The sequence below is a fragment of the Bos javanicus genome, chromosome 2, assembly GCF_032452875.1.
Source record: "Bos javanicus breed banteng chromosome 2, ARS-OSU_banteng_1.0, whole genome shotgun sequence".
NCBI classification, from domain to species: domain Eukaryota; kingdom Metazoa; phylum Chordata; class Mammalia; order Artiodactyla; family Bovidae; genus Bos; species Bos javanicus.
In genome coordinates, this window is record NC_083869.1 from 14,502,388 (window position 1) to 14,517,556 (window position 15,169).

General features: G+C 38.2%; 1 protein-coding gene across 9 annotated transcripts in view; it reads left to right on the top strand.

Annotated features, from left to right (window-relative positions):
* Window positions 1-15,169, top strand: part of PDE1A (phosphodiesterase 1A) — a 395,792-nt gene that overhangs the window by 349,878 nt on the left and 30,745 nt on the right. For 3 of the 9 annotated variants that reach the window (XM_061433627.1, XM_061433620.1, XM_061433591.1), the window contains exon 15: window positions 5,105-5,436. The exons of 4 other annotated variants lie outside the window; for them this stretch is intronic. In XM_061433627.1, coding sequence (XP_061289611.1) covers window positions 5,105-5,223 — 119 coding nt within the window. In that variant the 3' untranslated portion in view covers window positions 5,224-5,436. Of the gene's footprint in view, window positions 1-5,104; window positions 5,437-15,169 lie in introns of those variants that run through there. 2 more of the 9 variants (XM_061433636.1, XM_061433666.1) reach the window with 1 other exon arrangement.

Below are 15,169 nucleotides of genomic sequence, written 5' to 3' on the forward strand. Positions count from 1 at the left end.
CCATTTCCTTCTCCAGGGGATCTTCCTGACTCAGAGATTGAACCCAGGTCTCCAGCACTGCAGGCAGATGCCTTACCATCTGAGCCACCAGGGAAGACCTGGCACCCAAAGGACCTGTTCAAATAAAGATAAAACAGAAATTCAGAGAAATACAGGAACTCTGGAGCCAGATCTCTCCTGAGGGCATCTGTTTACTGAAGTCATGGGTTTGCAGACTGAATTTACTACCACATTGGGTTTATGCCAGAAGTGCAAATTTGGTTTTACATTTAAAAATTCTATTACTGCACTCATCATCTTAATGTAAAAGGAGAAACATATAAGACCTCAAGAGACGCAGAAAGAACATTCAAGAAAATTCAGTATCCATCCACTTTTTAAATTCAGAGGAACATTCCTAATCTACTATTTTTGTTTTCCCACTTGTGTGGCCTTCATTCTTACTGCTTGAGGTTTATTTTTTATCCCAATATATTTCTTTATGGTTTGAAATATTTGTACTCTATTCCTATTATTTCCATAATTAGAAAATGTTAAATCTAATAATAATAGTAATCAATAATCAATAGTAAATAACAGAAAAGTTAACCAGTAAGTTTACCTTTCTACCAAACAACAGAAAAACCTTAAAACAATTTTTAACTGATATTTTATTTTTAAAAGTTTTAGAAATAGACTTTATATTTAGTAATTAAAATTTAAAACATCTTGAAATTCAAGAAGACAACGTCTTTTTAACATTGTTTTGAAAAATCAAGCTCATGCAGGAAGACCCCTCCAGGGTTCTTCCTCTGCCAGCCAGATATGTTCCTCAGATGACCATAGGAGAGCTATATCAGACCTTCCAGGTCCATTTGATTGCTGGGAGGTTTTTTTTGTTAAATCCTGATGGTCTAGCAGTTACTCCAAACTTGGACCAAATCTCAAGCTTGCAAATGTGGGGTTTCCACATTTGTTCTAAACTAAATCCACCACTTTATATTGGAGAAACTGTTTTTTTTTTTTTTTTCTGTCTTACCCCAACAAATTGCGTCTACCTGTGACAGCAAAGCTGGTTTCCATTCTCAAGCTGGTGTTGGTGGGGGAGGTTGAGAGCAGTTCCAGGCAAGAAGGTCCAGATTCCTGCCGTTTGTACCAGAATCTCCAGGAATTTTTCAAGAATAAATGCTTCTCAAAGTGTCGTGTTGCCTTGATTGATTTCCAGTGTGATGGAATAATTGCTTTTGTCCATGTTTTCCAATGCTGTGCTTCTTTTCTGTGCAGGCCAACTGAAGTCCTCTGTCTCCACATGGGTTTTGGGAAAATTAAATAAGTTGATTTATATAATTTTCTTACAGGTACCTGAAATAGTAGCCATTACATGAATTGGCTTTTATTATTGTACTTATTCCTTACTGTGCTTCTGCTATGTGTTCTAGGAATTAGGAGTACAGTAAAAAACAAACAAAACAAAACAAAACAAAAAACCTAGAGACACTTACCTTCATGAAAGAATTCAACTTAGGAGCAAGATTACAATTTTAAATAAGGTGCATAGGAAAGATTTTACTGAGAAGGTAATAATGTCAAAATACATGAAGGAGGTTAGAAAGACCTATGAGGAGGTCTGGTATAAGGGGTTGGGAAATAAGTTTTCAAACAGAGGAAATGACCAGCACTGGGGAGTGGAGCTTGGCTGACATGCAAGAAATAACAGGAGGTGAATGAAACAGGGAAATTAGGCAAGTGGGAATAATGTAGACATGTGGTAGATGGGTAACGTGATGCTGCATCATTGGTTTGGGTCTAAGAGAGAAAGGAAACCCAATATATTTTAAAGAAGAAAACTAAAATGATACAAACTGAAATTTTAAAAGGATTGCTCTGACTACAGAATGGAAACTATTATGTTTGTTACGTAAAAATGAGAGTGGTGAGAAGGAGGCAAGAAGCTGCTGTTCATGACCCAGAACAAAGATGTGGGCTCGTTACGGGTAATAGCGGTGGAGGGACAGTGTCTAAACTGTGGATACCTGATCCAGTAGGCACGAGTGGGAAGGGACAGCACAGAGATTGGATTCTGGATATATTCTGAAAGTAGAACTGGGAGAATTTGTTAATAGATTAGATGTGCCATGTGAAATCCAGAGAAGAGTCGAGAATAATGCCAGTTTTCGGTTTTCTTAAATGTTAACCGTGTATGAGTAAATTTCTATAATCATTTTGCAGAACACTTTGGCATTCTCTAGCAAAGCTGAGGATGCAATGCTATATTTCCCCCAAATCTCACTTGTATGTTTTTACCTTAGAGAGGCTTTTGCTCATGTGCATCAGAAGACATAAAACGTTCATTGCAGCATTGTTCATGAGTGCAAAAAACCTAAAAACGGTGGCAAAATGGATTCATAAACTGTGATTCTTATTCATGTTCATACAGCTGTTAATATAAACCTTCATCGTGAATATTAACAGGGATGAAAGACACAAATAATATTAAGCAAAATATGCAGCTGCTGTGTAATATAGCAAGACACCATTTATAGAAAGTTTACAAAACTGAAAACTGAATAATAGGTTTTAGAATACACACTAAAGAATGATAGGGGAAAATATTCATCATTGTTCTAGGGAAAGGATGGAGAATTTATTTAGGAGTTAGTAATATTTTATTTCTTTAGTTGAGTTCTAAGTGAACACCGATGTTCATTTGGTTATGCCTAACATACATGCTTTATATATGTAATATAATCCATTTTTATGAATAGAGTATTTCATAATAAAAGATTTTTAAATGTGATCTGCTGCAAAAACACAGCAACCAAAACAGTCTTCTGTTTTGGAGTCAGTGTGTATCAGATACTGCCATTGTAATTTCCCATTGCCATCACCTCTGGTCTGAAATAGACTGAAGATGAAGGTTTCCTTATTATAATTGCATTAAGATGAAAAAAATCAGGTTATATGATGCTGAGAACTTTGGAATATTAGTTAAACATCAAGGTTCTGAGCAAATGTTTAATCATCGTTATGCTACCTCTGGACTTCCCTGGTGGCTCTGATGGTAAAAGTGTCTGCCTACAATGCAAAGGACCCAGGTTCAATCCCTGGGTCAGGAAGACCCCCCTTGAGAAGGAAATGGCAACCCATTCTAGAACTCTTGCCTGGCAAATCCCATGGACGGATGGAGGAGCCTGGTAGGCCACAGTCCATGGGGTCGCAAAGAGTCGGACATGACTGAGAGACTTCACTTTCACTTTCATGCTACCTCTGAAACTATATTTCATAGTTATCTCAAAAACATCCCACTAATCCTAGAGCCGTGGATGGTATGGATGACTAGGTTCCATGGTAGGTAGCTCCTGGGTCATCAATAAAACACTTTTAAAAAGAATAATTTCATTCAATAAGTTCAATTCAGGATCTAAGAACATCTGTTAAAGAATGTTGTATGAAAATTCATTCCGTTTTTAAACCTATTTTAAACTTTAGACTTTTTATTTTGTATTGAGGTATAGCTGATTAACAATGTGATAGCCTCAGGTGAAGAGTGAAGGGACTCAGCCTTATATATACGTGTATTCATTTCCCCCCAGATATCTCCTCTCCCAGCCAGGCTGCCACATAACATTGAGCAGAGTTCCATGTGCTAAACAGTAGATCCTTGTTAGTCATCCATTTTAAATGTAACAGTGTGTACATGTCCATCCCAAACTCTCTAACTATCCCTTCCCTCGTCCTTTCCTCTGGCAACTATAAGTTCATTCTCTAAGTCTGTGCATCTCTTTCTCTTTTGTAAGTGCATCTGTATTATTTATTTTTAGACTCCATATATAAGGGATGTTGTACAATATTTCTTCTTTGACTTCACTCAGTACGACAACCTCTAGGTCCATCGATGTTGGGGCAAATGACATTATTTCATTCTTTTTAATGGTTGAGTGGTATTCCATTGCATACATCGTCTTTAGCCATTCCTCGGGAACATTTAGGTTGCTCCCATGTCTTCGCTATTGTCAACAGTGCTGCAGTGAACATTGGGGTGCATGTATCCTTTTGGATCATGTTTTTCTCCGGATATATGCCCAGGAGTGGGATTGCAGAGTCATATGGTAGCTCTATCTTTATATTTTTACACATTCGTTTTTGATACAGGGCATTTTCAAAAAGTAAAGCCCTTGAATGGCAAACACAAAAAGGAAAAAAAATGCTTTCTTCCATCCCAAACTCGTTTTGGTTAAAGGTATCCATTTAGAGTGAGTAAACGCCTTCATTATCTATTCAGCCTTCCTTAGCATCTTAAGTCTCTGCCCAATCTCTACCTTCTTCTGTACTACTCAAGAGCAGACAAGAGATTTTAAGAGTATGTGGCTGTCTTTCTACTGAGGCATGTGGAGGGAAATGGTGGAGAGAGTCACTTTTCTACCTATGGATTTTCAGACAAATCACATAGCTTTTCCTACCCTCAATAAATATTATTATTGGGAAAATCATATCTTTCCTAATGAAGGAGCAGACATTCCCATAAATTCTGACCAGTCTCCATTTATGCCCCCGAGTTCTGAATGTCTATAGTGCAGCATTGAGAACAAGGCATCAAGGAAATGAGAAAAAAGAGTACATTTGATGGCCAGTGGATGAGAGATACTTCCAATTAACCACCAAGAAAATCCTTTACAGAAAAGAAATGTGTAGTTTATAAAGTGCCACATAAGAGTAACTCATTTTCACTGGTGACCTGCCTTCCTATGTCATGAACAATGCCTGTGTCTGAAGCTGAGATGGAGGAGTAGATTAGATTTTGTTTAGAACAGCCCCAAGTGGCAAACACAAATATCTGTTCTCCCTCGAAGCAAAAGAGTTGCTTTTTAAAGTTACCTAAGAGTCTGGATTCTCTTTAGACGTGAGAATTCCAAACTGACCTAGGTCCACTAAAACTAAAACCATAAATGAATCCCAGATCTGTTTTCTTTCCTGTCTTCTCAAAGAGAATGTGTACTTGAGAAAAACTAGTTATGTCCCAGGGTGAAATCTGGGTGGTCAGCCTGGAATGGAATGCACTGTTTTTCTTACGGTACTGAGTAATCTTATGACTTATTTGATATTGATTCAAACCCCAAAACACTAGGCACAAAGAAGATTAAGAAGTGGAAAAGGAGGCACCGTGAGAACCGAGACGCTCCTGGAGTCGCATTGTGTGCAAATCACAGCTGTTTAGAACCAGAAGAAAACCTAGAGCTAGCTTAAGGCAAGCGTGACATTTTAGAATATCTATTAAAAATGTCAAACATACCAGTGCTTTCTAGTTTCTTTTTGTGACATATTCCCTACGTAGTTGCTCTAGAGGCGTAGAACGTGTTCAGTATAGTATCAATCATCTGAAACTTTTGAAACCTACTTTGGCTTAGTAGTTCATATGCTCCACCAAAAAAAGGAAAATAATGGATTTTTATTAGAATCTCTTTGATATAAATTTGGGGGAATTGTCATCTTTATAATATTGATTCATCCTATTCAAATCTCTTATCATTCTTATGTCTTCTTTCATGTTTATCAGAAAACTTATTTTTCTTTGGTAATAATAACAATAGTAATGATGACAGAAAATACTTTTTAGTGATATTAGATGTTAGGTACCCTACTAAGCATGTAATATATTATGTAATCACTTAATATTTATGATTAATAATACTATGTTTAAAATTCCTGAATATAGTTTGTTGGATTTTCCATCAGTACTTTATATTTTTATTGCTTTGTGAACAAGTATTTCTTGCAGGTGTATAGAAATACAATTTGCCTTTGTATACTTTTCTTCTACAAATCCCTGGAGGAGGGCATGGCAACCCACTCCAGTATTCTTGCCTGAAGAATCCCATGGACAGAGGAGTCCATAGAGTTGCAAAGAGTCAGACATGACTGAAGCGACTTAGCAGGCACACACAGGCACTTCTACAAAGGACAGTTTTTTCTTCTCCAAATGTATACCTTTTATGATTGTTTCTTTTGAGACAACTACACTAGCGAGTTTATCTAGAATGATCTGAAATGGAAAGAATGATGGCATTCAGCTTATCTCTGAATTTAAAGGAAGATGTTTAATGTTTCAGCATGGTTTGATATACCTTAATTTCTTTGATCTGCTCTTTATGAGGTTAATTATATTCCCATCAATATTAAGAAAATAAATTTGAAATAAAACATTTAGTTTTAACAAATGTCTTTTCTGTAGCTTTTTAAAATAATTCACATGATTTTTCTTTTTAATTAGTTCATGCAGTGAATTATATTCATAGATTTTCTAATGTTGAACTACCTTATGTTTCTTGGATAAACTCAACTTAATTGTTATGTATTACCTTTGTAAGATATATATATATATGTGTGTGTATATATATATATATATGTTACTTTGGCTTGCATTATAAAATTTATATTTGTGGATGAGATTAGCTGTTGTTTCCCTTTCTCATACTGACCTTGTCTAGTTTTAGTACTGAGATTACAGTAGCCTTATAAAATGAGTTGGAGTTTGAAAACTCTTGACTTTAAGTGAAATTGGTAGGACTACCTTTAAAATACCATTAAGCTCAGTGTTTTATTTGTGGGTTAGTTTTTATCTGCTGATTCAGTTTCCTTAATGTTTACATAGAATTTTTTAAGTTATTTAGTGTTCAGGGTTTTTAAGATTTTGTGAGATACAGCGTATTGCAAAAGAATATATAAAAACATATATGTAGTGTTTATAAGTTAAAGAAAGTATACATTATTTTAATCAGATCAGATCAGTCGCTCAGTCGTGTCCGACTCTTTGCGACCCCATGAATCGCAGTACGCCAGTCCTCCCTGTCTATCACCAACTCCCAGAGTTCACTCAGACTCATGTCCATCAAGTCAGTGATGCCATCCAGCCATCTCATCCTCTGTCGTCCCCTTCTCCTCTTGCCCCCAATCCCTCCCAGCATCAGAGTCTTTTCCAATGAGTCAACTCTTTGCATGAGGTGGCCAAAGTACTGGAGTTTCAGCTTCAGCATCATTCCTTCCAAAGAAATCCCAGGGCTTATCTCCTTCAGAATGGACTGTTTGGATCTCCTTGCAGTCCAAGGGACTCTCAAGAGTCTTCTCCAACACCACAGTTCAAAAGCATCAATTCTTTGGCGCTCAGCCTTCTTCACAGTCCAACTCTCACATCCATACATGACCACAGGAAAAACCATAGCCTTGACTAGACGGACCTTTGTTGGCAAAGTAATGTCTCTGCTTTTCAATATGCTATCTAGGTTGGTCATAACTTTCCTTCCAAGGAGTAAGTGTCTTTTAATTTCATGGCTGCAGTCACCATCTGCAGTGATTTTGGAGCCCAGAAAAATAAAGTCTGACACTGTTTCCACTGTTTCCCCATCTGTTTCCCATGAAGTGACGGGACTGGATGCCATGATCTTCGTTTTCTGAATGTTGAGCTTTAAGCCAACTTTTTCACTCTCTACTTTCACCTTCATCAAGAGGCTTTTGAGTTCCTCTTCACTTTCTGCCATAAGGGTGGTGTCATCTGCATATCTGAGGTTATTGATATTTCTCCTGGCAATCTTGATTCCAGCTTGTGTTTCTTCCAGTCCAGCGTTTCTCATTATGTACTCTGCATATAAGTTAAATAGCAGGGTGACAATATACAGCCTTGATGTACTCCTTTTCCTATTTGGAACCAGTCTGTTGTTCCATGTCCAGTTCTAACTGTTGCTTCCTGACCTGCATACACATTTCTCAAGAGGCAAATCAGGTGGTCTGGTATTCCCATCTCTTTCAGAATTTTCCACAGTTTATTGTGATCCACACAGTCAAAGGCTTTGGCATAGTCCATTAAGCAGAAATAGATGTTTTTCTGGAACTCTCTTGCTTTTTCCATGATCCAGCGGATGTTGGCAATTTGATCTCTGGTTCCTCTGCCTTTTCTAAACCCAGCTTGCACATCAGGAAGTTCATGGTTAGACAGTCATTATAGTGGCCTGTAAGTAATAGTGGGCTTCCTGGGTGGTGCTAGTGTAAAGAACCCACAGAGACAAGAGACCCAGATTTGATCCCTGGGTGGGGAAGATCCCCTGGAGGAGGTCATGGCAACCTTCTCCAGTATTCTTATCTGGAGAAACCCATGGACAGAGGACCCTGGCAGGCTACAGTTGATAGGGTCACAAAGAGTCGGACATGATTGAAGTGACTTAGCATGCATACACATACATGAAATAGTATGCTAGCAAAATTTAACAATTAGCTCAAAAATGTATGTATATACACACACATATGTACACGTATACATATATGTTTATTATTATTATATAAGTTTATTACTATAAAGAATGTATAATACATAATTTATAAGTACTAATATACAATAGTCTTATAAATTCTGTATAGCTAATTGATTCTCTCAGAATACTTTCAGCAATTTTTGACAAACTCTTGTGTCTGTTGTCAACTTATGGTTGCAACTGACAAATGGGTGTCATTCAGACTGATTTTTTATTTATGTCAAGAAGGAAGATGAATGTACAGAAATACATGTCTGAATTTAAAAAAACATGAAAGGCATATTCAACTTCACTTGTTCATCAGAGATGCAAATGACTTCTTTGTCGTTTAATTGGGTAATAGTATTTGAAGAGTGGGGGGAAATTCCCTCAATATTTTGTACTATTTATAATGTAGCAACTGTAGACATGACACACTTTTAAAGTCAATCTTTATTTTTATCATTATCTCCACCATTTTAGACAGGAATAAAACAAGAAAGCAAGCCCCAGTCTGGAAGGTTTGATAATATCCATGGTGTGAATATTCCCACTGTGGCCTGTTTTGGAAATGGCAGAAATAATTAAGCTTATGATATAGATAATGGTAAAATGTATCAAAATAATTATCACATGATGGTTTCTAAGTACCACCTTTGTTTTGAATACAATTTATTTAATTGTAAGTTTATATATTTTACTTTTAAGAATAAGTCGGTTTAACAAATAGCTTGTAAATTTTCTAAAATGTAACAATTGGGTTTTGATGCAGTATGCTACTACCTTTAAAGCTTTATATGATCTGCCTTCACCTCCTTCATCTTGCTGATTCAGTTTCCACGTCTCTTCTCACATGATTCCTTACTCCAGCCACGCTAACCTCCACACTGTTCTTTTGTTTCCTTTCTTACCTGTCAGATACCCTTCGGCTTTAAGAGCTTTCACCAGAATCTTTTTTAGAAATGTCCCTCCCTCCTTCTCCCTCTCTGCTTTCAAGTCCAGCTTCAGTTGTCACCTTCTCAATGAATTACTCCTCCCCTGGAAAAAAATCTTCAAATTCCATCCATGTTCCTCCCTTGCCCCCTGATAATCCTCACCAACTATTTTCCCATAACATATCACTCTCTAGCCTATAAATAACTGACTTTTTAGCTTTAATTTTTATTGTCTCTCTTGTTGTCATTGTTGTTCAGTCATGTCCGACTCCTTGTGACCCCATGGACTTCAGCACACCAGGCTTCCCTGTCTTTTACATCCAGAGTTTGCTCAAACTCATGTCTACTGAGTCAATGATGCCATCCAGCAATCTCATCCTCTGTTGCCCCCTTCTCCTCCTGCCCTCAATCATTCCCATTATCAGGGTGTTTTCAGTTCAGTTCAGTTCAGTTGCTCAGCTGTGTCTGACTCTTTGCAACCCAAGGACTGCAGCACACCAGGCTTCTCTGACCATCACCAGTTCCCAGAGCTTACTCAAACTCATGTCCATTGAGTTGGTGATGCCATCCAACCATCTCATCCTCTGTTGTCCCCCTTTTCTCCCACCTTCAGTCTTTCCCAGCATCAGGGTTTTTTCCAATGAGTCAGTTCTTTGCATCAAGTGTCTTTTTCCCAATAAAAATAAGGTTGGTGAGGACAGGGATGTTTGCTTTGATCACTGATGTATCCCAAGATGTGAGAACAGTAGCTGTCACAAATTTGAAACTCAAGCAATTATATGGTGAAAGAAAAATAGGAGGCAGAAGAGGGGGGGACAAAGGGAGGAAGAAGAAGGAGCAAAAGAAAAAAGATGGGAAGGAGAGAGAAAACCTACCATCTAGGCCAAGAAATAGAATATTTCCATGGATTAGTAGTTCTGTAAGTCCTTCCTGATCATTTCTTTCCTTCTCTCCCTCCCATTATCTAATCACTACCCTGAATTTTGTGACAATTATATCTTTTCTCTCTTTTTTTTAAAGCTGTTACTCCTATTTGTGTAACTTTAAACAATACATAGCTTAGTTTTGCTTATTTTAAAACCTGGTGAAAATGGAATCATGTCATTTATATTCATTTATGTATAGTTTTCCACTCAATGCCATATTGTGAGAATTATCCAAGATGACCCAAATAGCTGTTGTCTATTTCAGCAAAGATTTTTGGATTCTGACAGACAACATGAGGCAAAAAAAAATGTATCCAAATACTGTACAGATTTTTCAAACTATAAGTGTTTAAGTTTTTATTTAATAAATAGTATACAACTATACTATTTCTTAGTCCACAAAGTGGGTGCACAAATAATGTAACTTCCATTCTTTTTCTGTGACCAAGCATAGTTTCTAGCTGAAGTCCCTTTGTTGCATGATTATAGAAAGCTTGTGTGCATAAACTTATTTAAATGTTTTAATGGAATCAGAGTAAGCTTGGCAAGCACTTCCCTAATGGCTCAGGTGGTAAAGAATCTACCCACAGTGTGGGAGGTCTGGGTTCGATCCCTGGGTTGGGAAGATCCCCTAGAGAAGGGAATGGCAACTCACTCCAGTATTCTTTCCCGGAGAGTTCCATGAACAGAGGAGCCTGGTGGTCTACAGTCCATGGAGTCGCAAAGAGTTGGACATAACTGAGCAACTAATACAGACACACACACAAGCTTGGTAAATGTAGGATATTGGGGAGGAAAAAATTAAGATTTTTTTTTACCTCCTTTTCCTTCTTCTTTAGCTGGCATCAAAGTCCCCAGAGACTAATGAAGTGTTATGGGTTTGGGATAAGCACAGTCCTTGTTTGACTTCTGGACACTCTCCCTCTCATCCTTCCAGACCGATATCCTCCCATCTGTTTCAAGCTATTAGCTCCTGCTTCTGACCGTGAATCCCTCATTTCTATCACTATGGGCCAGCAACACTTTGCTCTCGCAGTCTGCTCACTCTCATTCTTCTTTACTTTTGATGCTTCTCAGGCCTAGAGGACAGGCTGCTCTTCCTCACATATGACTGAAAACTGCTTTTCTGGACGTTTTCTCTCACTTGCATATAGCCAACTCTACCTAAGCCTTGCACCTGAGAGCATCTACCTTGCTTCCACCTTGCAAAATTCCAGATATGGGCACTCTGAGGAGACAAAGTTCTCCTTTACTTGTAGATGCCTGATTTTATTTCTTAAATCTTTTATACTTTCCCACTTAGAAATAACCCCAAATGTGACAGGCCTGGCTAAGCCCAGGGTCCTGTCTCAGAGGCTGTAAGTTTCTAGCTTTCTTGTACTTTTCAATTCTCTTCCCTCTCCCATTTTCCTTCAGTCCCATAGGAATGGGAAAAATTGCCACTGGAACAATGACTCAAACCTTTCCCACCTCTAATCTGAAGGCTACCCTTAACTTTCTTGTTATTCTTGGTAAAAACCTCAGTCCATGTCCATGAAATGAGAAACCTGGATCTTCTGGAGGTATGAGTGGAGAAGTAAAGAACTTGACTAAGTATTTTTCAAGAAACTTTGTCCCATACACGGATATGGCTTTTGAGTCTGAAGGCTAAGAGTATATATGCCTTGTTTCTGGGTACTTCAGTAATAATACCTATGTTTGCTTGTCTGAATGAGCAAGGACCTTGGTGACCAGTAAATAGGAACAAAACCAGATAAGTTAATAGTTCACAGCATCAGTGCAACAAGGCAAACAGCTTTTGTAGTTGTTTCAGAAGCGAAATTAAAAATAAAGTGATTGTTAAAGTGACTTCATTTAAAACAATATTACTCAATTAACATTTATCAAGTGTTTTGCACTACTTTGCAAGAAAAAAAAATCAAAGTTTCATTTTTCTTTTAATTTGAATGGTTTTAAATGAACTGAATCATGTAATACAAAATGAAATTAAGCTTAAGTCCTTTGAGGTTTTTCAGTGGGGTTAATAGTTTTAAAAATTGTTTTGGAGGGAACCTGACATTTTTAGTCATAGAAAAATCAATTAAAAAAAGAGAGAGAGACAATCATCTCTTTGCTAGTAAGGTCCAATGCAATCTTAGACATATTTAGGAAGTTGAATTCAGTCAAACCATTGACACAGCAGTACTTAAACTCCCAAACACCTATATCACTCTGCACTCATATCTCATAAAATTTTGTTAGATTTTTTTTTTATTTGCTAGCAATCCCTATTAGTCCCTAATAGTGCACCTCATGCTTACATCTGTTCCCTAGAGAGAATAAAAATACATTTTTTTGAAAAGAACAAAAACATGTCCTTGTTACTTTGCATTGAATTACTTTATAATTCAATAATTTATAATTACAACCTTATAAAAGGTTGTTTATAAATATTTGTTCACAAAATATTTCAGTTACTATTTCCATTATCTTTTGATAAAACATAATATATTTTATGTTATAACTCCTAAACCCCCAGAACTGTGAATCTCCAGACTATTTTTGAGAAAATATTGCATACTTTTTATATGTCAGAAGGGACAAGTAGACAAGCAGAGGGAAGCAAAGTCTTTCAGAGACAAAAACTAGAGCTCACTCTCATTTTCTCTCTAATTATGGTTCAAAAGTGTAATTGCCAGTCTAAATGAGATCTTGCTAGTAATTTTTAAGTCATATTTTAAATTGTGAGTAAATTAAATTATGTATTCTATTATATATTTATTGTATTGTTCTTATTTCTAATTTAATCTCTTCAGCTAGCATTCTACATTATATTATTAGTGCATTAGAACAAGAGTATGCATTTGGTAGAATGGAACCTTTGGAAGACCAGAATTATAAAGTTCTAAGAGGTGGCATTCACAAAAGCCACTTAACCCTCGAAAAGCTTAAGGAACAGTTCACACAGTGAGTATGTGCTTTTTTGTTACTCATTCATTCACTCACTCATTTATTGTCAAGACATGACTCAGTTGTTTTCAACCCTGGCAGCATATTAGCATCATTAGGACTACTTTGTTTTTTAAAAGTTCAATTGGCTTATCTCCAGTGTAGAGGTAGTTCAAAAATAGAACACTTCTGTGTTTTTGAATTAATACAGAGGACATGAAGGGGAGTGTGGGACACAATCAGCTCATGGTCAAGGCAAGCCAAGAACTGATTAGGATCTGAGCCAGCTTCACACTGGCAAACTGGACCAGGGAGTAGCAGTGTGTACCTTGATAATTCTGTGCTATAAAATATCACCTTGGAGCACATGTCTCTACCCTGGAATGTTTGCCTTCTCCTCTGAAAAAGTCAGTGGACTCTCTCTGTACCTTTATCCTGTTCTTTCCCCCTCATGTAATGCACTTCTTGGACCCTCTCATTCACTTTGCTTATTAAAATCTTACCTATCAACCAAAACTCCATGAAAATGCCTTCTCCAAGTATAACCACCTCATTCATGTTTAGAATCAAACCCTATTCCCGCCAGAGATGCTCAGAAGGCTCAAAGAAACCTTGTGCACACCAGGACCCAGGGACCCCACAGAGACAGAACTGTGTTTGAGCATCTCCTGTGGAGGTATGGGTCAGTTTGGCCACAGGGACAGGGGCTCTGGGTGCAGCAGACTTGGTATGGCATAAGCCCTCTTGGAGGAGGTTGCCATTAACCCCACAATAGAGCTGCCAGAACTTACACAGGACTGGGAAATAGACTCTTGGAGGGCATAAACAGAATCTTGTGTGCACCAGGACCCAGGAGAAAGGACCAGTGATCCCACAAGAGACTGACCCAGACTTTCCCAGGAGTGTTTGGGAGTCTCTAGTGGAGAGGTGTGGGTCAGTGCTAGCCTGCGGGGTTGGGAGCACTGAGTGTAGCAGTAAGTACACGCATGGCACCTTTTGAAGGAGGTTGCCATTTTCGTCATTACCTCCACCCTAGTTTGATCCCAGGTAAATAGCAGGGAGGGAACACAGCTTCACCCAGCAACAGAAAATTAGATTAAAGATTTACTGAGCATGGCCCCACCCATCTCTCCCATAAGGAAGCTTCCATAAACCTCTTATCCCTTTCCATCAGAGGGCAGACAGATGAAAAACACAATCACAGAAAACTAAGCAATCTGATCATGAGGACCACAGCCTTGTCTAACTCAATAAAACTATGAGCCATGCTGTGTGGGGCCACTGAAGACAGATGGGTCATGGTGGAGAGTTCTGACAGTACGTGGTCCACTGGAGAAGGGAATGCCAAACCACTGCAGTATTCTTGCCTTGAGAACCCAATGAACAGTATGAAAAGGCAAAAAGATAGGACACTGAAAGATGAACTCCCCAGGTAGGTAAGGAGCCCAATATGCTACGAGAGATCAGTAGAGAAATAAAAAAGAATGAAGAGACGGAGCAAAAGCAAAAACAACACGCAGTTGTGGATGTGACTGATGATAGAAGAAAAGTCTGATGCTGTAAAGAGCAATATTGCATAGGAACCTGGAATGTTAGGTCCATGAATCAAGGCAAATTGGAAGTGGTCAAACAGGAGATGGCCTGAGTGAATGTTGATATTCTAGGAATCAGCAAACTAAGATGGACGAAAATGGGTGAATTTAACTTATGACCATTATGTCTACTACTGTGGGCAAGAATCCCTTAGGAGAAATGGAGTAGGCATCATAGTCAACAAAAGGGTCTGAAATGCAGTTCTGCTGCTGCTGCTAAGTTGCTTTAGTCATGTCCGACTCTGTGTGACCCCATAGATGGCAGCCCACCAGGCTCCACCATCCCTGGGATTCTCCAGACAAGAACACTGGAGTGGGTTGCCATTTCCTTCTCCAGTTCATGAAAGTGAAAAGTGAAAGTGAAGTCGTTCAGTTATGTCCAACTCTTCGCAACCCCATGGACTGCAACCTACCAGGCTCCTCCATCCATGGGATTTTCAAGGCAAGAGTACTGGAGTGGGTTGCCATTGCCTTCTCCATCGAAATGCAGTACTTGGATGGAATCTCAAAACGACAGAATGATCTCTTGT